Here is a 20,970-nt window from a genome sequence, read left to right as displayed (position 1 = left end):
TTTGGAGGAAGGGAAAGAAGCAGCTTAAAGGATAAAACACAATTAGTATTAACGTTGAAAAAATAATTGTGTCCTTAGGGAAATCCTCTCTTCTGTGCTTGCCTTTCTTTTGTGACCACACATTGACTATTGGTGGGATGTTTATACTTTGGGTTTCATTGGTCAAGGTCACCCTTGATGTTCTTTTCAGAGAGATTTCATTTGACAGAAATGAGAGGTAGACCCTAAAAGCTGACACACACTTTGACTACCTATTTAAATACTTGTATTGGTCAAAAAAAACCCACCATGAGGGCGCCTGGGTGGCTCAGTTGGTTAAGTGACTGCCTTCGGCTCAGGTCATGATCCTGGAGTCCCGGGATCGAGTCCCGCATCAGGCTCCCTGCTCGGCGGGGAGTCTGCTTCTCCCTCTGACCCTCCCCCCTCTCATGTGCTCTGTCTCTCATTCTCTCTCTCTCAAATAAAATAAAAATAAACAAAATCTTTAAAAAAAAAAAACCCACCATGAACTAAGAAGAAGTTAAAGGATAAACTAGGAAAACATATCTGCAGTACATAGACAAACTGTGCCTCTTTAATATATAAAGAGCCTATATAAAATCAATATGAAAAGATTAACATCCTCATAGGAAAAAAGGACAAATGAGGAATATAAATGACTGATTTTTTTTTTTTTTTACGATTTTATTTATTTGTCAGAAAGAGAGAGCACAAGCAGGGCGAGTGGCAGGCAGAGGGAGAAGTGTTGCCTATTTAGGGCATCCCTAAATGACTGATTTTAAAAATTGTAGAAAACGTTCAAAGTTATTAGTAATTAATAAATATAAATTTTTTCAATTTCTTTTTTAATCATGGAAAAAGTTATATATACATGGTATTAGAAAGAATAGTATAATGATCTCCATGTACCCATCTTGCAACTTAAACAGTTATCAACTCATAACCAGCCTTGCTTTGTTACTGTCTCCACCCACCATCCAGACTATTTTGAAGCAAATATCAGTCATTGATTCGCTTCATCTGTATACACAAAGAAATGGATTTTAAAACAAGGATGTTGGGGCACCTGGGTGCCTTAGTCAGTTAAAGCAGCTGCCTTCAGCTCAGGTCATGATCCCAGGGTCCTGGGATCAAGACCCACATTGGGCTCCCTGCTCAGCGGGGAGTCTGCTTCTCCCTCTCCTTCTGCCCCCTGCTCATGATCTCTCTCTCTCTCTCAGATAAATAAATAAAATCTAAAAAAATAAAAATAAAGATAAATTAAAACAAGGATGTGGATAAAGTGGCAAATATTAAAAATAATGATAACACACAATGCTGGGATGGATACAGTGAAATAGACACTCTACTATGCTGCTGGTGGGAGTTACTGATCAGTGTAAGTTTCCTGGAAGGCAGTTTGGCATGGAATATCACAAAAACTTAAAAATGTGAATTCCCTTTTGCCTAATGATTCTGCTTTTGGGAATCTACCTTACAGGAATAATAGCCGTGTGCACATAGGTTTATCTTTAAGAATGTTAATTAAAAAGGACCTGAGTTCCAACATCAGAGAAATGGTTGCATAAATTATAGACCATCCAGATAAGGAAATACCAGACAGTCATTACAAATTATGTTGAAGGTGAATACTAACTTAGAAAACATTTATAGGGGTGCCTGGCTGGCTCAGTTAGTGGAGCATGAGACTCTTGACCTCAGGGTCATGAGTTTGAGCCCCATGTTGGGTGTAGAGATTACTTAAAAATAAAAAAATAAAAGATGATAAAAACAGGGGCACCTGGGTGGCTCAGTCGGTTGAGCAGCTGACTCTTGATTTTGGCTCAGGTCATGATCTCAGGGTTGTGGATTGAGCCCCGTGTGGGGCTCTGCATTCAGTGCAGTCTGCTTGTCCCTCTCCCTCTGCTCCTTCCCCTGCTAGCGTGCACACGCTCTCTCTCTCAAGTAAATAAATAAAATCCTTGGGGCGCCTGGGTGGCTCAGTCATTAAGCGTCTGCCTTTGGCTCGGGTCATGATCCCGGGGTGCTGGGATTGAGCCCCGCATCGGGCTCCCTGCTTGGCGGGAGGCCTGCTTCTCTCTCTCCCGCTCCCCCTGCTTGTGTTCCCTCTCTCGCTGTGTCTCTCTCTGTCAAATGAATAAATAAAATCTTTAAAAAAAAATAATTAATTAAATAAAAAATTAAATAAATAAAATCCTTAAAAAATAAAAATAAGGGCACCCGGGTGGCTCCGTTGGTTGAGCGACTACCTTTGGTTCAGGTCATGATCCTGGAGTCTCAGGATCTGCTTCTCCCTCTGACCCTCCCCGCTCTCCTGCTCTCTCTCTTCATTCTCTCTCTCAAATAACTAAATAAAATCTTAAAAAAATAAAAAAGTAATTAAAATTAAAAATCTTAAAAAAAAATTAAAAATCTTAAATAATTTTTTAGAGAAAGAAAAAAACATTTATATCAAGTAAAAGGGGAAAAATTTGTAAAACAGTATGTAGCATATATGATCCCAGTTTTATTTAAAAGTTACAGGTATTTTAGGAAATTGATTAAAGAGAAATATATCAAAATAGTAACATGACTATATCAGGGTGATTTTTATTTTATTCTTTATGTATACTTTGTTTCAGATGTCTTACAATGGACATAAATTGTTTTTCTAATCAGGAAAAATAATCCTAACTTAAAATATAAGACGTAGGTGTTGGCCGGAAGGCTGTGTAGTAGTATGGTTTGACCTGAGGCTCTCCCTACCCTAGGAATCGTCCTGCTGACCAAAATAACATGTTGGGGAGTATTTTCTTGGTGTTGCTAAGAGTGCTGTGGGCAGGGAGAGGCCGAGCAGCAAGGAGGGCAGCTGGAAGGCTCCTGTACTTGTCTAGGTGTGAAGGCAAGGGCCTCATCCATGGGCAGATGGGAAGTCAGTGTCCTTTCCCAGCTTCCTGCTCTTCCCTGTCCTGGCTCTAGTTCTGAGGAGAAGACTCCAGAAGATCAAACCAGGGTTGTATGCCAGCCCCAAGTCCATTGTTCTGTTGGCCCCTGTCCTAGGTTAGGGTTAAGGCAAACTTGAGCTTAAGAAGGTGGAAGGAAAAGGGCTAGCTAGAACGCTGTCTGCTTTTTTAGAGTATTCCCAGCCCTGTTGGAAAGTTGGAGACACTCTTTGTGCCCAGAGGTGACTGCAGCAACAAGAATGTTTTCTTGGCTTGACTTTGCACCAAGTAGCCTTTCCTATACCAGGCGCTTGGCCTCTATCTGCTCCTCTGGTTGGGTTCTAAGCCCACTTGATCCCTTTCTTCCTTCATTTTCCCTGGCTGGAGTGGCATCCCCGATAGGAATGGTTCTCTCCTTCCATATAAGCAGAACAAATCTTTGGATTCTCCCTGGGGTAGATATGACCCCAGAAATGACTCCCCTACAAGGCTGCCTTGCTGGATCAGCCAGCATAGAGCAGCCCGAATATGTGAACTCAGGAACCGAGACAGTCCTCTGAACCACAGCATACCTGGGAAGCAGGTGTGCAAAGAGTAAGATTGGCACCTTTAGGGTTCACCTAGGTGTTCCCTGGGCACACAGGAGCATGTCACATTTCCTCTGTTCCCGCTGGGGGGAATTTCTCTATGCTCTTTCTCCCCCTTAGACCTTGTCTGAGAAGCCTGAGTGGACAGAGGGTCCACTCTATGTGAGGGCTGGAAGAAGAGTTCTTTGTGGGCTAGGAATTTTGGGGGAAGCCTGGACGGCCACCCTGGCCCTATGCCATAAAATGGTTTATTGGCTATATACTATAGATTTTTCATTTAAAGATTTTATTTTGACAGAGAGAGAGCACAAGCAGGGGGAGTGGCAGGCAGAGGGAGAGGGAGAAGCAGGCTCCCCACTCAGCAGGGAGCCCGATGCGGGACTCGATCCCAGGATCCTGGGATCATGACCTGAGCTGAAGGCAGATGCTTAAGTGTCTGAGCCACCCAGGCACCTATATACTATAGATTTATTCATGTTCCTCTTTAATCCCAGGATGCCAAAACATCTTAAGTATCTTACTCATGTATTTTTTCACAGTGATATTGAGACAAATTGACATACCATACAATTCACCTAAAGTGTACAGTTCAGGGGCGCCTGGGTGGCTCAGTCGTTAGGCCTCTGCTTTCGGCTCAGGTCATGATCTCAGGGTCCTGGGATTGAGCCCCGCATCGGGCTCCCTGCTCAGGGGAGAGCCTGCTTCTCCCTCTGCTGCTCCCCCTGCTTGTGCTTTCTCTGTGTCTGTCTCTGTCAAATAAATAAATTAAAAAATCTTAGGAAAAAAAAGTATACAGTTCAGTGGTTTTTAGTATATTCAGAGTTGTGCAGTCATCACCATAATCAATTACATCACCCAACTAGAAACTCTGTACCCATTAGCATTTCCTCCCTTTTTACTCCCAGCTTCCTCTACCCAAGCCCTGGGCAACCACTAATCTATTCTCTGTCTCTGTGGATTTGCCCATTCTAGACATTTCACACAAATGGAATCACACGATAATGTAGTCTTTTACGACTTGTGTCTTTCACTTATCACAACTTCTTCAAGGTTCATCCATGTTGCAGTATGTATCAGTACTTCTTTTTGGGGCTGAATACTATTCCATTGTATAGATAGACCACATGTTGTTTACCCATTCATTCATCAGTGGGCATTGGGGTTGTTTGCACTTTTTTGATATTGTGAAGAATGCTGCCATAAACATTCACGTACAAGTTTTTGTGAGTCCATATGTTTTCATTTCTCTTGGGTATAAACCTAGGAGTGAAATTTCTTTTTTTTTTTTTTTTTTAAGATTTTATTTATTTATTCATGAGAGAGAGAGAGAGGCAGAGGGAGAAGCAGTCTCCCAAGGAGCAGGGAGCCCCATGCGGGACTCGATCCCAGGACTCTGGGATCATGACCTAAGCCGAAGGCAGACGCTTAACCATCTGAGCCACCCAGGCGCCATAGGAGTGAAATTTCTAAGTCATATGGTAACTCTGTGTTTAACTATTTGAGGAACGGCCAGACTGTTATCCAAGGTGGCCATGTACCACCTTAAAATCCCACCAGCGGCAGATGAGGGTTCTGATTCCTCACAAACTTATCAGTGTTTGTTAGTATCTGATTTTTTTATGATAGCCACCCTAGGGGGTATAAAGCGATATCTCATTGTGGTTTCAATTTGCATTTCCCTGTGATTAATGATATTGAGTGTATTTTGGCCATTTGTATATCTTCTTTGGAGAAATGTCTGTTCAGCTCTTTTGCCCATTTAAAAAAATAGGTTATCTTTTTATTATTGAGTTGCAGGAGTTCTTTATATATAGACACATGTCCCATATCAGATGTATGATTTGCAAAAATTTTCTCTCTTTTGTGTGTTGTCTTTTCACTTTCTTGCTGGTGTCCCTTGAAGCACAAAAACGTTTCATTTTGGTGACGTTCCTTCCTTATTTTTAACTGTGGGCAAAACAGGCAGAAATGACGAGGGGCAGGAATAGCCAAGTTCAAACTGTCTCCATTCAGCAACAACGGATGGGCTTGCAGGCAGCAGTGCTCCATGATTAAAAAAACCCCAGGATGATTCCAGGCAATTGGGAGAGCATAGATGAGGTCCATATGAACAGCAGGTTGGCACAGCTATGCAGATAGTGATCCTCAATGCCCAGGACGCTGTGGGCATGGGATGGGAGAGCCTCCCAACATGGCAGTGCCGTCTCTCCAGGGGCTAGTGAGAGAGCTACAAACTGGCTGTTTGGGAGGATGCACTTTGCCCTGCATCTGTTTGAATCCGTGATACGTTGTCGCATTTACTATGCCTGGATTTGTGTGGAGTCACGGGGGCGGGATTAGCCTTGAAGTTGTGTCTGATGGGCCCTCAGTGAGCTGATGTGAAGTGTGAGGAGGACCTTGCTGGGAAGAGAGACTGAGTCTTTCTTGCCATCGGTCTTCTCAGGTGCCCATCACCTGGAGAGGGAGAGCTCTCCTTGCACTTAGAAAATCAGTAGCTGGAATCCCAGGCTAGCTCCCCTGTCAGCCCTGAGGGAACTGTAGAATTCTGATTGGCACCTTCCAGAAGCCTGCTGTCTTAAAACTGAAAGCAGCTTTTGCTGACATCTGGTCCTTCTGGGACGCTGATATTTTTATTTATACAATGACACTCTCATCCCCAAATAGATTCTTATTTTTAACAGGCTTGCTCCCTTTGAGGGGTGCCTGAGGCTCCCAACTCTGCTCACTGGCATCTCAATGTAAACCCCGCAAAGAACAGGAAGGTCCCTGGCTTGTGCCCGAGCAAAGAAGAGGAACACTCACCAGCCAGGAAGTCCCAACAGCTCTGTCTTTACATCCGGAGTCCGAGTTCTGCATTAATCTAGCCTTCTTTAGCAAGCTCAGTCCCAAGGGGGAGAACTTCCAATGAGCCGTCATTACCGCCCCTCATTGACCCAGGGAGGAGAGCAGATAAGAAATGGTGCCTGAGGATGCCCTGATTCCCTCCCCCACCCCCCACACCAGTCTGCTGCCCATTCTCTCAGCGGGTCCCCCTTGCTTCTTGTCTTTCAGCTACCCAACATGTTTGGCGACCTTCGGTCCACGTTTATTGCCTTGATGATTGGATCCTATGCCTCCTCAGCAGTCACCTTCCCGGGAATCAAGGTGAGGGTGTGGCCACCTCACCCTCCAGTCCTAGTGTCTGAGCAGAGGCCCCTCCCAAGGCTCCTTCAGCCTTCTCTGCTGAAGAGGGAAGTAACTGTAGGAGCTGGGGTTGGCCCCTCCCCACCACCCACACCTGGGAGGATGCACCTGGGCACCACAGCAGTAAGAAAGGAAAACCACTGGGCTGTGGGGGAGGGAAAATTCAAGCATGTTGTACAGGGTGTTACCGCAGGCCACCTTTGCATTTCTGCTGTGTCTGCACTGGGGTAGAGAAAAGGGACGGCTGAGTTCGTCCCTGGTCACCCCACCCCCCGGTCTGTTGTTGCTGGGCTGTTACTGTCCATTAGCCAGAACTGCCGGCTCTTTGCTAAGTTGGTTCAGCTGTTTCCCTCGCAGGCAGGATTCAGAGCCCGTGGAAGTCACGCAGGGTCAGGAGGAAGCAAACACCTCACAGTGCGTCGGTTCCTAGGTCCCACTCCAAGTACTGTTGCTCCTGCCAGGCTTCAGAAGCAGCTTCTCCCACCTCTGGCCTCAACACAAGTCGAAGCCCATTTCCTGCGGTACCTGGCAGGGGAGGCCATAGATGAGAAGGAGTCCTAGATGTGGGCTGGCCACCGGGGAATCGAGGTGCTGGACGGTGTGGGGCCAGCCATCCTGTGGACTTCTAGGGGTTCTCACGCTTCTGGAGTGTGGAAAAGCCTACAAGTCCCTCCTCTACCTCTTGTGGCTGTCTCACTGCCAGTCCCCTTCCCTGCCCCCACCCCGGGGGTGGGGGCTGGGCAGCTGTCCGCCAGGATACTGGGGACTCTCGCGTTGGAAATAAATGGTGGCAGTGACAACAATAGCTGACAGCTAACATGCTCGTGTTCAGGAGGCTTCCCACCTGCCAGGCCCTGGACTGAGCACTGTGAGGATCCCAATGCTTAGCCCCCACCACAGCCCCATGAGGGTGCATGCCAGTCCTACGCTCGTTTCCCAGAGGAGCAAAGGGAGACATCTGTCGGTTTGTTCCTTGAGTATTTTTTGGCACCTACCACGTGCACTCTTCAAGGCGCGTCAGTGGACAAGGCTAGCGGGTTCCTGTTCTCAGGGGACTAGACTAGTAAGGGACAAGGAAGGTAACCAAGAAGTCCGTAATCTCAGCCAGGGCTCTTCCCTGGGAACTAGTGATGTGACATTGCCAGGGGCAGTCAGGGAAGGCTTCTCCAAGGAGGTGACATTTGGCCCAGGTTGGAGGCACAGAGGGTTAATGACGTGCCAAGGCAAGCTGGGATGATTGGGACGCAGGGTATCTGATGAGCAGACAGCCGGGCAGGGCTGAGCCTCCTCACACAGCTCCCCGCAAGGAGAGCAGGGCTGCCAGATGCCCCCTGCCCACCTGCCTTGGCTGCCCTCTCCTAACCTGCCCCTTGGCCCTGCGCTGACCTCGTTGTGCCTCTCAGGTCATCTACGACTTTGGTGTCTCTTTCATCATCATCCTCGTGGTCTGGGCCAGCTGCTCTGGACTGGTTTTCCTCAACTGCTTCTTTAACTGGCCCCTGGAGCCTTTCCCGGGGCCGGAGGACATGGACTACTCGTAAGTGGATGCGGTGTCTGCCCCTACCCCTACCCTGGCCAGGGTCCCGGGCAGCACCGATGGACACTCTCCTGTGGCCTCCAGGGTGAAGATCAAGTTCAGCTGGCTGGGCTTTGACCACAAGATCACAGGGAAGCAGTTCTACAAGCAGGTGACCACAGTGGGGCGCCGCCTCAGCGTGGGCAGCTCCATGAGGAGCACCAAGGAGCAGGCGGCCTTGCAGGAGGGCCATAAGCTGTGCCTGTCCACCATTGATCTGGAGGTGAAGTGCAAGCCAGACGCTGCAGGTACCCACCTCACAGCCCTCACCTTCGAGGCCTGCCTAGGATGTTGGCGGGGGGTCTGCGCCCATACCCACACCTCAGCAATGGGGAGGAGGCAGCCAATCCAACCTGGAAGCCCCAGCCCCCTTCACTGGGGCCAGCAGCAACCGAGGGCTTTGTGGGTGCCGTCCCACGCAATTGCCACTTCATCCCCAGAGGGCAGGCGGCACCCTGCACCCTGGTTTACAGATGAACACACTAAGGGCCCGAATGGGTAAGGAACTCACCTCACACACCTGGGCAACCCAAGTCCAGCGCCCACACATTTAACCTCACCCAGGCCCATCCCTGCATCCAGCACAGGGTGATTTGGGCAGCAAACCAGGCCTCCTCTTATGGTCTGCCCAGCTCCTGGATGGTGGGTGGGCTGTGGGCCATGGGGATGCACGCCTCGGTTCTCCTGAGCGCCCTCGCTCTCCTTCCCGCAGCGGCCCCCTCCTTCATGCACAGCGTGTTCAGCCCCATCCTGTTGCTCAGCCTCCTCACCATGTGCATTACGCAGCTGCGGCTCATCTTCTACATGGGCGCCATGAACAACATCCTCAAGTTCCTGGTCAACGGCGACCAGGACGTAGGTAGGTGGCCCCTAGACCTCAGTGCACGTCCCCAGAAGAGGGCACCCCGCGAGTGGTGGTCATTCCTGCCCGCCTGAGGTGAATCCCTCTGCCTGGAAGGTGTTAGGCCGGGTTGGACCGGAAACAGCAGGCCCCAACTGTTCTCTCCTGTGGCCATTAGAATGTCCCAGTTTGGGCAGGGAGGTGGGAGGGAGACTGAAATAAGGACATGTGTTCAGGGTGTGGGGCATGGGACCGTTGACTTGCGTGTTTGTAAATGAAAACACTGTGCAGAACGGAGTACTCCACCTGAGAGCCTGTTGAAAGACAGGCAGGCCCACCCAAAGCCAAGCATCTCCCCGCCCCGGGAAACCACAGGCTTGGCTCGTGGGGAGGCTGTGTGCTGAGTATCCAGTGGATACTTTGGGGCAGTCTGCGGCTTTGGGATCTGCACCCTGAACTGGGAGGGTGAGGCAGAGGCTTCCTTGTGTATGTGATCCAGTTGAGGCTTGTTAAATTTGGTAAACAGAGCTGATAACGCACATGCCACTTTTCTAAAACAGCACACAAGGTCTTCAACTGATTAGAGGTTTTGATTCTACAAAGAAAATCAGTACTTCCTCAGGGCCTGAGCTGAGTCAGCTTTAGTCATCCCTAAGTGGGACAAACACAGTCAGTAAATCCTTTTTATTGGCAGCCCCGTTGGTGTGCAACTGTTTGTTGGTTTAATTGTTTTTCCCTAGGGGAAGTTACACTGGGCATCGCAAGGAGTCAAATACAGTTTTTAAAGGGGATGAGAAATCGAGCTTTAACAAAAGGGAAAGATGACAAAGGGCCCCAGACAGCACTGGTCCACTGTGAAAGTGGGCATCCTGTGGCAAAGCAAAGTGGAGAAGCACAGGCTGTCACGTGCCTTTGCAAAATTTCGTGATTACCCCTGACACGGTGAAGGCCCTAAAGACAGCCCTAGAGGAAAAACTCACCTCTTTAACTTTGTGTTGTCCAGTGATGTTTCCCCAGATTCCTACCACAGAACATTTCTATTGTGTAACACTCCTTAAATGTTGTGGACTGCACTTTAGGGAAAGCTGATCTATCATATCTAAACACCCTCTATTACAAGCTCGGGCCTGGTGACATGAAGCCCCTAGAGTGTCCCGGGAAGGGGCCCGCACTGGCTCTTGGAAGGCAGATCTCCCTGCCGATGAGTCGTGGGCTTTTACTCCAGTTATCTAAGAAACCTCTTGCTGCTGGAGAGGAATTTTTCCCAACTGTTTCCCACATTCAAAAAGTCAATTAAAAAAAGTCAGTTTCGAGAAGTAGAGAAAGTTGGGCCAGGAAATTCAGTCTGCAGCTGATGGGGCATTGGTTTTTCCCCATTCTGCTCTTGTGAGCCATGGCCCCCAACACCCCAAAGCCAGCGGTTCCCAGGGGGACTGCTGCAGGACCAGGGAGCTGGTGGAATGGAAGAGACACCAGCTCTGGCTGTCTGAGGGAGACCTGTGGTGTCAGACGTTGGGCTGGGATCAGGGCGAATGCTTTGCCCCTTCCTCCCTCCAAGAGAGAGCCGTTGGAGGTAACTGAAAGAGCAGTGTTCCTGAGGGGCCGGGTTTGCCCAGTCTTCGGCACCCACACCACTTCCCTGTCCTGGTGCTCAGTAGGCACCGCAGGCCTGATTCACCAGCCTGCCTGTGACGAGGCCCCGGCTGCATGTGACTGAGACCTCAGCACACAGGAAACCCTCGGCAGATGCCCGTGCTGGGCCTTACCGCCTCTGTTCCCAGAAGCCTGGCTCAAGCTCGGCGTCCCCCGGGCACTCTGAGAATCAGATCTTGGTGGGAAATGGCGTGTGTGCTGGGCCCAGAGCTAGCCTGCTTCCACCGCCCGCCCCCCCTTTTCCATGTAACCACCTTTGAGATTTCTGCTGCTAATCTCTCTTCTTTCTGCTTTTTCACTTTTGCTTTCTTGATGTAGTGATGGCCACCGGTAAGCAAGGGGACTGTCAGAGAGCACTGCAACATCTCCTCCAGCCAGTCTCTGTTTTACCAAGAAACATCCCTCTTGGCAAGAACTGTGGGTGGGGAAAGGGGCAGCTTCTGTCTGCCTGAAAAAATCCCCATCATAATTTTACGGCTCTTTGAAGATTGGAGCCGTGACATCAGAGCCCCTATGAGTGGTGCCTTCCCGGTATACTTCTAGAGGCTGGAAACTAACAGCTAGTCACACACGAAGCCTCAGTCCCAGGCATCGGTAATTTTGTGGTTCCCAAGTCATAGACACTTCCTGGAGCTTCTCTGGGAGGTCATTGTGACATACTGAATTTCGTTAGCCGTTTCTTGGAAATAAGCAGAAGATGTGGAAGAGAGGATGGGGTTCCTTCCCATTGCTCCGGCTTTGATTTCAGAGTTTAAAGTCTCTAAGCTCCCCTCAGGGCCCCCAGGGACCCAGGGGGTGGTCTGTGGAAGACCCCAGAAGGATCTGTAAAGTCTCATACTCCGCCCAGCTCCTGCCCCAGGCTTCTGCTAGCACCCCCCCCCCCCCGCCCATGACACAGCCCATTTTCCTCCTCAGTTGGCCTCTACACGTCCATCTTTGGTGTGCTCCAGCTTCTCTGCCTACTGACAGCCCCTGTCATTGGCTGCATCATGGACTGGAGGCTGAAGGAGTGTGAAGATGCCTCTGAGGAGCCTGAGGAGAAAGATGCCAACCAGTGCGTAAACAGGGCCTGTGCCCTGGCTCCTGGCCCCCAGAGTCCGACGTGAGGCGGGGACAGGGTGGGCGGCTTGGGTTTTGAAGTCCGCAGGAGGCGAGAGCGGGTCGTGCCCAGAGCTACTTGTAAGGGCTTTAAGACACGCTCTCTCTCGGGGCTCAGCACACATTTAAGTGTATCTCTTCCTTATGAAGATTCTTGGGTACTCGAAAGTTAAGGTATCACTGGGCTGGATGAGAGAAGGGGAGAAGGTGGAGGAAGGTGTGTGTGTGGACACTGGGTGTCCAGCCGTTCTGCTGGTGGGACTGCACCCAGACGACCAGCACAGTGGGTAAGCGATGTGGATGCGGTCCTGCTTGCCTGCAAGGCTCACTCCCCTCGGTGGGAGGCGTAAGTTGCTACACCCGCAGTATGTGTTGCTAGATCTGTTCATGATTGTCAGGATTCAACAAGGTGCTGGAGCCCCGCTTTTATAAGGGTTGGGCTCCAAGATCAGAGGATGAGTTAAATGCCGTCTTCCATGACTCCACCTTAATATAATAAGCAACGTTTATTGCTGTAGGCCCTGTGCCAAACACAACACAGAACATCTCAGTTAAGCCTCACAACCCCTCGATGAGGCGCGTGCTAGGGTTATACCCATTTTACGACTGCGGGAACTGAAGTTAGGACTTTGAGTAGCTTGCCTGAGGTCACATAGTGAGGAAGCGGTGGGCCTGGAACTTCCTGTATGTCTCCAGCACTTGGCATTCATGCTTGGATGTCGCACAGTCGTCCATGGGGTATCTGTGTGGGCAGTGGACCTGGAATTGGTAATGGTGAATTCACAAGGAAATAATTACAGAGAATGCTCTGTTATCTAGGTCAGGTCCTAGAGCCAAGAGATTGTGCCCATTCCGGTTCCATCTGCTGCATATTTGTTTCTCCTTCACCCCCTCCTGCCCCCAAAGGGGAAATCTACTCCCTCCCTTACTTGACTTATTATCTGACTTATCATTAGCTCCCTGCAGGATTTGGATGAAGTCCTGACTTGGGCACACTCCGCTCTCTGCCTCCCCATCATTTGTGCTCAGTCTTCACTGAGGCAGTGCCGCGTGTTGATGGCAGTCTTCTCGTATCCGACCTCTCCGCTGAGCTTCACACTCAGTGCCCGGTCAAGAGTGTGCAGTGGGAGTGTCCCTGGTGCTGGTCTAGCCCTGACAGTCCCTCGGACATGCTTGCATTAGGCTCTGAGTCTTGCATTGTCCATAGGCGGTTTCTCCTGAGGCCTGACTCCCTGGGAGAGCCCATCCTCCTCCAGGGAACCCCCAACTCCAGTGTGTGCTTTGTCTCCACAGAGGCGAGGAGAAGAAGAAGAAGCGAGACCGGCAGATCCAGAAAGTCACCAATGCCATGCGGGCCTTCGCCTTCACAAACCTGCTGCTCGTGGGCTTTGGGGTGACCTGCCTCATTCCCAACCTGCCTCTACAGGTGGGTATGGGGTGAAGGAGAGGCCAGGTGGAGTGTGGGACAATGAGACTTAAAGGTACCTGATGTGTCATGGAAGCCATCCACAAAGACAGGGGTGACTTTTCATTCGTTTAAACCAACCAAGCAAGCAACTAGCCCGCTGTTATTTACGAAAGATTTCTTACCTGCCAGGCTCTGTGCTTGATGCTGGGAGTGAGCTCTAAATGAAACTGGGATTACCTCTCACAGAAAACTCTTCTCTATGAAGGCATATCATTCTTCATGGCCTTTTTGGGCATCTTGCAATGCCATGAACACCACCATCATACCATTTCCTGGAACTATATGGGGGAGTTGTATGGCTACTTGCTTTGCATTTGTCCAAAGAGGCCTGGCCAGTCTATGGCCTTGGTGGGACCATCTGTTTCTCTGGTACAAGAGTGCCTACAGGATATCTATGTTGTAGAGAGTGGGAAAGATGATGATCACTTGGCATCAGGGTTCAAAAGCTTAATTCCTTTACACAAGATTTCTGATGCTTTTGAAACCTGACTTTTGGCAGAGATTGGGAGCAAAGCAGATTTTGTCATCTGCCTATCTCTACCTTTAGGTCCATTAAAGTGTTCTGGTGCCAATCCCCAAGGTAATGGATACTCAAAACTCATCATTTCTTACTTATTTTACTATGTTTTAGTATTATCTGTGCTCTGGAGATTTTTACTTTTCATATGGTATTGGTGAGACTACTGCATGATGGCTCATCACCGCGAATCTCTGTCCTCCTCATGAACTTTAAAGGGTCATGAGTGATGACGTTGCTTCCACATGAATTAGACCAAGTCCAGATAGTATCTTGGGCCAGGTCCAGAAGGAAAGTGAGAGTCTCTTCTTTTTTTACAAGTGGCCACATGTCGAAGTACATTGAACACCCAGGCGTGCACCACCCATGGGTACTATCCCCTATATGTGCTGACGCTGTGTGTGCAGACCGGAGTAAACCATCGGAGGCTTGTACTAGTTCCCGGTGAGAGTGTCCTTGCGTCCCTGGTGCCCTCCCAGCTTCCCGGTGGCTGCCCTCTCTACAAGACTGGCAGATCCTTGTCTTGACCACCTTGTCCGATCGAGGGGCAGTGCTCAGTAGGGACAGTCATCTGCTTTTTGTTTTTATTTAGTTCTCGTTGAAAGAGAAGTTCTGAAGAGGCAATAAGACAAATGAAGTGGAAAGGGGGAGCCTGCACCGGTATGCGCATGCACAGCCGGGCGCACAACCCTCTCTCGGCAGCAGCCCCTGCCCCCTCCACCGCCCACATTCCTGGGAACAGGTCCTGGCTGCTGAACAGGACAGCAGGGGCTGTGTACAAAGGGTCCTAGTGGCAAGATGGTCGGCTCTTGTGCTTCTCAGGAATCATTTACAAGTGCTTCTTAGAGCTTGCTCAGCCTACCAGCGGTGGCCTTTTTGAGAAGCTGAGCTTAACTTGGGAGGGGAGAAGGAAAACTAGCTGCCTATAGGGCCTGGATGACCAGGCACAGAGACCTCTGGGCACAAGTCTCAGATCAGCAAAGGTAGGAGATCAAGTCATGAGTAAATGACCTATTTAGTGCTGTGTCGATACACATAGAACGACCGATTCTCGGTGGAGGCAGGAGGAGCCTTTACTCAATGTTTGCCAATTTCCATGGTGCAAACGCTTCCATTGTGGCTGATTTCAACCAGCATGAAATCCCCGATTGTGGAGTTGGACAGAGATTGGTGGTGACACGCCATCATGCAGTACTCCTACCAATACCATATGAGAAGTAAAAACCTCCAGAGCCCAGATAATAGTAAAACATAGTGCAATAATTCAAGGATGAGTTTTGAGTATCCATTACCTTTTTTGAATATAATTTAATTGTAAGTTTACAAATTTAATTTTTAGTCATGACTGTCTTTAATAGCTGGCTCACAAAATTCCTGAAAATTCAGGAATGGGCCCTGGCGATCTGGTGCGCACCCACGCCAGGTTGCCAGGGCTCCCGTTGCTCAGGACCTCTGAGGACCCTCACGCTCTGCTCTCCCTCTCTCAGATCCTGTCCTTCATCCTGCACACGGTTGTGCGAGGGTTCATCCACTCCGCTGTCGGGGGTCTGTATGCAGCTGTGTAAGTGCCCGTTGCTGTGGGTGGCCAGGCGCCCGTGGTAAGGGAGTGGCCTGGGGGAGGCTCGTGGTGGGACTGAGGTCCTGGAGAGGGCCAGCCGGCCATCTGGGCCCATCTTGTGTCGGGGGATGGGTACCAGGACCTCTGTTGGCCGTGTCAAGGGATGGTCACAGCTGGCGAGAAGTGGGTCGGCAGGCAGACGGCTGGGTGCCCACAGGCCTTGGCATCTAACACAAAGTCAGCTCCCCAGCCAGGGGCCTTGCTCCTCTGTAGCTCGCTGTTGCCTCAGGGCTGCTGCTCAGCCGCATCCTGGGACCGCCCCTGGCTGCCCACAGGAAGGGCAGGGGTGGGCTTGGCTGCCCCAGAGCTGAGTGTCGATGTTCCGATGACCCTCAGCAGGGGCAGTGACATGGGTAACTGAGCCCACAATGTGTCAGACTGTTCTCACTCTGAGTCTGAAAGGGCCTGGTTCCGCCCATCGCCTTCTCATTTAGCCAAGACTAAGATGAAACCAGCCTCCTTTTCCAAGAGGCCACACGTGCAGAAGGAACCACCACAGCTGCTCTCCCCCCTTGGGCTGGGGCTTGGCTCAAAAATGGAACTCGGGGTAGCGCCTGGCTGGCTCAGTCGGTGGAGTGTGCCACTCTTGGTCTCAGGGTTGAGTTTGAGCCCCACATGGGGTGCAGAGATTACTTTAAAATCTTAAAAGAAAAAAAATCCATTTTTTTCAAACACCATCTGCCGTGTGTCTCTGACCAAAGACCAGTTCGTTCCTCGCTGGGAGCCCCTTCCCGCCTCTGGGGCCGCGAAGCCGCAAAGCCCGACACCCGCTGCGGTTTGGTCAGAATTCTGTCGCCCTTCCAGCAGCATCCCACGGGGGTCATCCCAGGTCTGCATGTCATCCCCCACTCCGCCCAGTGCCAGGAGGAAGTTGCTGCTGCCTTGGCAGAGTCAGCGAGGCCACCGAGAGCGTGATGCCGAGTTTCCGCGATTACACAACGCTCTGCTCGACGCGGGCGTGGCCGAGCCAGGGCCGGCCTCCAGCCTGCCCCCTGGGCCCGCTTCCCAGACTCCCGCCGCCACCACTCTGTCCACTCAGCCCGGCCAGACACCCACGGACCTGGGGCACACCTGGGCTGGGTGGGGTCCTCCAGAATCTGGGGTCTCACACTGGTCTGAAAGAGCAATCCACAGTCACAGAACTGCTTTGCAGAAACCAATCCAAGGCAGGCCCTCCACTGTGCTCTTAGGCAGCTCCTGCCTCTGCTTCGGCACCAGACGTGCAGCCTGGAGGCCCCAGTACCCCTGGGGCCAGGCTGAGGCCGAGGAGCGCTTGGACAGCCCGTGAGTGGCACCTGTGGTGACAGGTCCCCTATCGTCCCGGCAGGTATCCCTCCACCCAGTTTGGCAGCCTCACGGGACTGCAGTCACTGGTCAGTGCACTCTTCGCCCTCCTGCAGCAGCCCCTGTTTCTGGCCATGATGGGTCCCCTGCAAGGAGACCCCCTCTGGGTAAGAAGGGTCTGGGACTGTGGGCTATGGGCATCTGCCCCACTTGGCGGCCTCAGAGCTGGGAGGCATCCCCCAGGAGCTTCCAGAGCCCCAGCGGCAGGCAAGGGGGGACTTCAGTTAGGATCGATTCAGGGTCCCCTGGTGACTGGTGGCTGGGCAGGAGGAGAAAAGTATCCTTTCTGGACCGGATTTTGGGGTGGTCCTCCCACCAACCGTTGGGATTCCTAACCAGGCACGGTGAGCTTGGCCCAGTCCTGGTCCCATCCCTGGATGTTCACGTCAGTAGGTCAGAGGTGGGGGCCTGGGCCCTGAGGGCTTCCTAGCGGCCGTGGACAGTGGGAAACTCTGACGCTGGAATGTGGAACGACGGGCCCTTGGACGGCTTGAATCTTCCAGTTTCAGTTTTTCCTTTCTTCTCCTGTGACCTCGCCTTTTCCAGACATGAGTCTGGGGAAGGGTCTTGAGCCGGGCTCTGCGAAAGACCACAGCTCCTGCCCCATCCCCTGCCTCATGCGATGGCAACTCTCATTTCGGCTTCTCCAGGTGAACGTGGGGCTGCTCGGCCTGAGCATGCTGGGGTTCTGCCTCCCCCTCTACCTCATCTGCTACCGGCGCCAGCTGGAGAGGCAGCTGCAGCAGAAGAGGGAGGACGACAAGCTTTTCCTCAAGCTGAACGGCTCCTCCAACCCGGAGGCTTTCGTGTAGCGCCCACCACCTCGGAACTGTGGCCTCCTGCCCTTGCTTCAGTGACTCACCGGTGTCCTTCTCCCCATCCCAGAGGACCTCCGTGCACCCTCAGGATCCTCTCCTTCACATTTTGGAGTCCACGCTCCCTCCCGGGGCCCTGGTCCTGCCTTGGAGCTCTGCAGTGGAAGGATGGGAGAGGGCCCGGATGTGCGATTTTCCTACTGCTGGAAGCAAGGGCTGCCGTGGGCTTTGCTCTGCCACCCTCGAGGGGCCCTGGGGCCTTGAGGCTCCGTGGTGCCTGCAGGGCAAGCAAGGAGGACCCCCAGCAGGCAGGCTCTCTCCCTTAAGTGTCTGGATTCTGCCTCTTGCCAAAGCAGTGGGGTCTGCCATCTACTGCCTGCCACCTGCCTCTCGGCTGCATGCCCACTGGCCACACCTGCCCAAGGACAAAGGCTTGCGCTGTCTGCTCCCCCTCGCCTGGCCCCTCGACCTCCTCCCTTGGCCAGTCTGAGGCTGCCTGAGGAAGGAAGGACCCGCTTCCTGTTGTTGGTGCTAACCCCTTTGTCATTCCAGCCCCCTGTGGCCTGTCCATGACCTGGTCTCCTGTTACAGGCCTGTGGAGAAGCCCCTGGCTGGCTTAAAGCCTGGGGAGGAGATGGAGGGCTGGATATTCAGGCACCGCTCAGGGGCCAAGGACAAGGCTGATTAAGCAGTCGCTCACCTCCTCCCTCTGGGGGAGGAGCAAGTTTCCACTGCCACCTTCCATCCAGTCTGTGACCTGAAGGGAATTAAAACAGCACCAACAGGGCACCCCCTACACACACAGCTGTTTTTATGGGGGTGGAAGTCAGGCTGTTGCTGACAGACGGAGGTCCAGGCCTGACTGGGGAGATGGGTTGTGAGGGGCCCAGGGGTGCGTGTACATGTGGGATGTGTGACCATGTGGCATGTGTGAGATGTGTGTGGGGTGGTGCTGAGGTGTGGGCTCTGGGTGTCTGCCCCTATTCTCCCGGAGCCCCGCTACAGGCCCTGGGGCCTGGAGGCCGCCTCGCTCTGGACCTGGAGCTTGTCGGAGGCTGTGGGGTTACAGCGCCCCCTGCCGGCGGGCTCCTCCAGGGCCCTGGAGCTGTTTACGTGAGAGAGGCCCCTGTCCTCTGCCAGGCTGGCCTGGCTGTCCAGCCACCTGCCGCCTGACTGCCCCCAGAAATGTGTCTGAGACTTCCTGGGAGCGCGCAGCAGGGTGGGTTGGTTTTTGGGTTTATACTTTCGGGTCTTTTAAGTTTTACCAGACTCCTTTTTATAAAGCAATAAATCCATTTTCCTCCTGGGAAGGGATGCCCCTGCTAGCATTTCAGTTAATGGCTACACGTGCCTGCTTTGAGCTCGAGAAGAAAAGGCAAGACAAGATTTTTCTGCCACTGACCAGCCCCAGTCATACCCAGTCGCTCCCCGTCTCTCTGGGTGATTGCCATCTTGGGAGCTGCACTGGGGCAGGAGAAGACGGTATTCCCCGAGCTTGCGCCCAGACAAACTGGGCTTGTGCAGACATCTTAGAAGTGGGAGCCACCCCTGCTCCGCTATCCCAGCCAAACAGCGAATCCTGACCCTTTCCATCCCTTATTCAGATTTCCTCCTCCTGGCTCAACTGCCCTGAGGGTTCCTCCTGAGCTCAAGACAAAGGGTGACACCGAGAGACAGAGGCAGAATGCGGTCTCGGGCTCCAAGAGACAGAGGCAGAATGCGGTGAGGGGAACTGGTGGAGGACAGGAAGGGACAGATCCAGGCCCAAATTTGAGCTCTGCGTGAACAGTTGAGCACCTCGAACACACCTCATTTTCCCAGGCTTCAGTCCAGTCCACTCAAACATTAAAAAGCAAAAACCATTTGTTTAAAACAAACATTTTTAAAAAGGAGAGAGAACCTAGATCAACATTTCCCAAACCACTCCTTAGAGCACTAGTTCCTATAAGGTGTTAATTATTCTCATTTAAAAACAAAAAAAACTTTCCCGGTCAGGGGCGCCTGGCTGGCTCAGTCAGTACAGCATGTGACTCTTGATACTGGGGTTGTGAGTTTGAGCCCCACGTTGGGCATAGAACTTACTTTAGAGAAAAGAAAGATGGTCAGATCTGGGAAACGCGGGGTTAAAGTCAAGCGTGTTTTCTTACAGCAGCAGGCACTTGCTGCACTGGTCGCGTTCCTGGACGTGAGGCCCCCAAGAGCAGGGGCGGTGTGCTGCAGAGGGAGCACCAGTTTTAGCGGCCGGAGCCGGCCTCCACGCGAGGCCCAGTGGCCGCCTGCGGCAGGAACACCTCGGGCGCTTGTTAAAAATGTGACCTCTGGCCTAGTCTACATTCGGCTAAACACCCCCCCCCCGGCCATCCTGTGCCCCCAAACGTTTGAGACCTCATTCTGCTCTGACCGTAGGGAGTTGATGGGTTACATATTTTTCTATTATCATCCTTGAATCGTGATAACAACCGAGGAGTTAGATACTATCCCTATTTTATAGCTGGAAAACTCGAGGCCCAGAGGGTGCAGTCACTTGCTCAAGATTAGAGCTGGTACTCGGAGGCTTCTGAGGTCATCAGAGAATCCAAAGCCCTCCAGACCAGGACATTCCATTCAGAGCTCCAGCCCCAGGGCCCATCTGGCCCTTGGGAGCAGCCAGCAACAGCCCCAGGGAAGGGAAGCAAAAAGCCAGGCATGGTCTCCGTTTCCCCGAGCCAAGAGCTTCCTTGGAGCGGGGGTTGAGCTCTACTTCATAGAATCGTGTTGGCTGATGGGTGCTTGCGGGAACAAGTCTCCCCCAACCCTGAGAGGAGTGCCCTGGGCGGGGACGGGACCACGGGCTGGTCAAAGGCAGTGGGCATCAAGGGGCCACAGACCTCTGTCTCCACCTCCCCTCCCCGCATTCTTCAGGCTCCCGGTGGGAAGGAACAGGGAGTGATACCTGGAGTGAGTCGGAGTGAGGAAGGGGGCTGCGCCACCCTCGGGAGCATTGTCAGGAGTCCCCCTCTCTAGTCTCCCTGGACTCTTGTCTAGGAGTCTAGTCATTCCTTTGTGGTTGGCTCTCTCCAGACCCTCCTGGGGGAAGGTTCCGACCCTTCTAAAGGTCACAGGTATGGTTGCAGGCCCCTGGGGGTCCCCTTCTGTTTTGTTCTTTCTCCTTTCCCGCTTGTACCGGGAATTGGCCTGGTCAAAAGAACGTCTGCTTCAGCCCTCCTCGTCATGGCCCTGGGCTATGTAGTCTGAGGGGACATCATACTGCCCTGGGCCCCAAGGACCCTGAAATGGGGCCACACCTGGTACTGGGGGTACATAGGCAGGACTGCCCCAGGCAGCAGCATGAACACATTCAGCCCAGTGG

At 52.0% G+C, this 20,970-nt stretch overlaps 1 protein-coding gene across 3 annotated transcripts in view; it reads left to right on the top strand.

Moving 5' to 3' along the window:
* SLC43A2 (solute carrier family 43 member 2) overlaps positions 1-18,419 on the top strand; it is a 39,220-nt gene extending 20,801 nt beyond the window's left edge. For all 3 annotated transcript variants that reach the window (XM_028109283.2, XM_028109282.2, XM_028109281.2), the window contains exons 6-14: positions 6,560-6,652; positions 8,095-8,228; positions 8,313-8,515; positions 8,980-9,126; positions 11,677-11,815; positions 13,153-13,285; positions 15,332-15,405; positions 16,790-16,913; positions 17,457-18,419. In XM_028109283.2, coding sequence (XP_027965084.1) covers positions 6,560-6,652; positions 8,095-8,228; positions 8,313-8,515; positions 8,980-9,126; positions 11,677-11,815; positions 13,153-13,285; positions 15,332-15,405; positions 16,790-16,913; positions 17,457-17,618 — 1,209 coding nt within the window. In that variant the 3' untranslated portion in view covers positions 17,619-18,419. The remainder of the gene's footprint in view (positions 1-6,559; positions 6,653-8,094; positions 8,229-8,312; positions 8,516-8,979; positions 9,127-11,676; positions 11,816-13,152; positions 13,286-15,331; positions 15,406-16,789; positions 16,914-17,456) is intronic.
* The last annotated feature ends 2,551 nt before the right edge of the window (positions 18,420-20,970 follow it).

The sequence above is a fragment of the Eumetopias jubatus genome, unplaced genomic scaffold, assembly GCF_037043125.1.
Source record: "Eumetopias jubatus isolate StellerSeaLion01/CBP00866 unplaced genomic scaffold, mEumJub1_p1.0 scaffold_10, whole genome shotgun sequence".
Taxonomy (NCBI): domain Eukaryota; kingdom Metazoa; phylum Chordata; class Mammalia; order Carnivora; family Otariidae; genus Eumetopias; species Eumetopias jubatus.
Note: the sequence above shows the minus strand (reverse complement) of the source record. Positions and strands in the feature narration are given on the sequence as shown.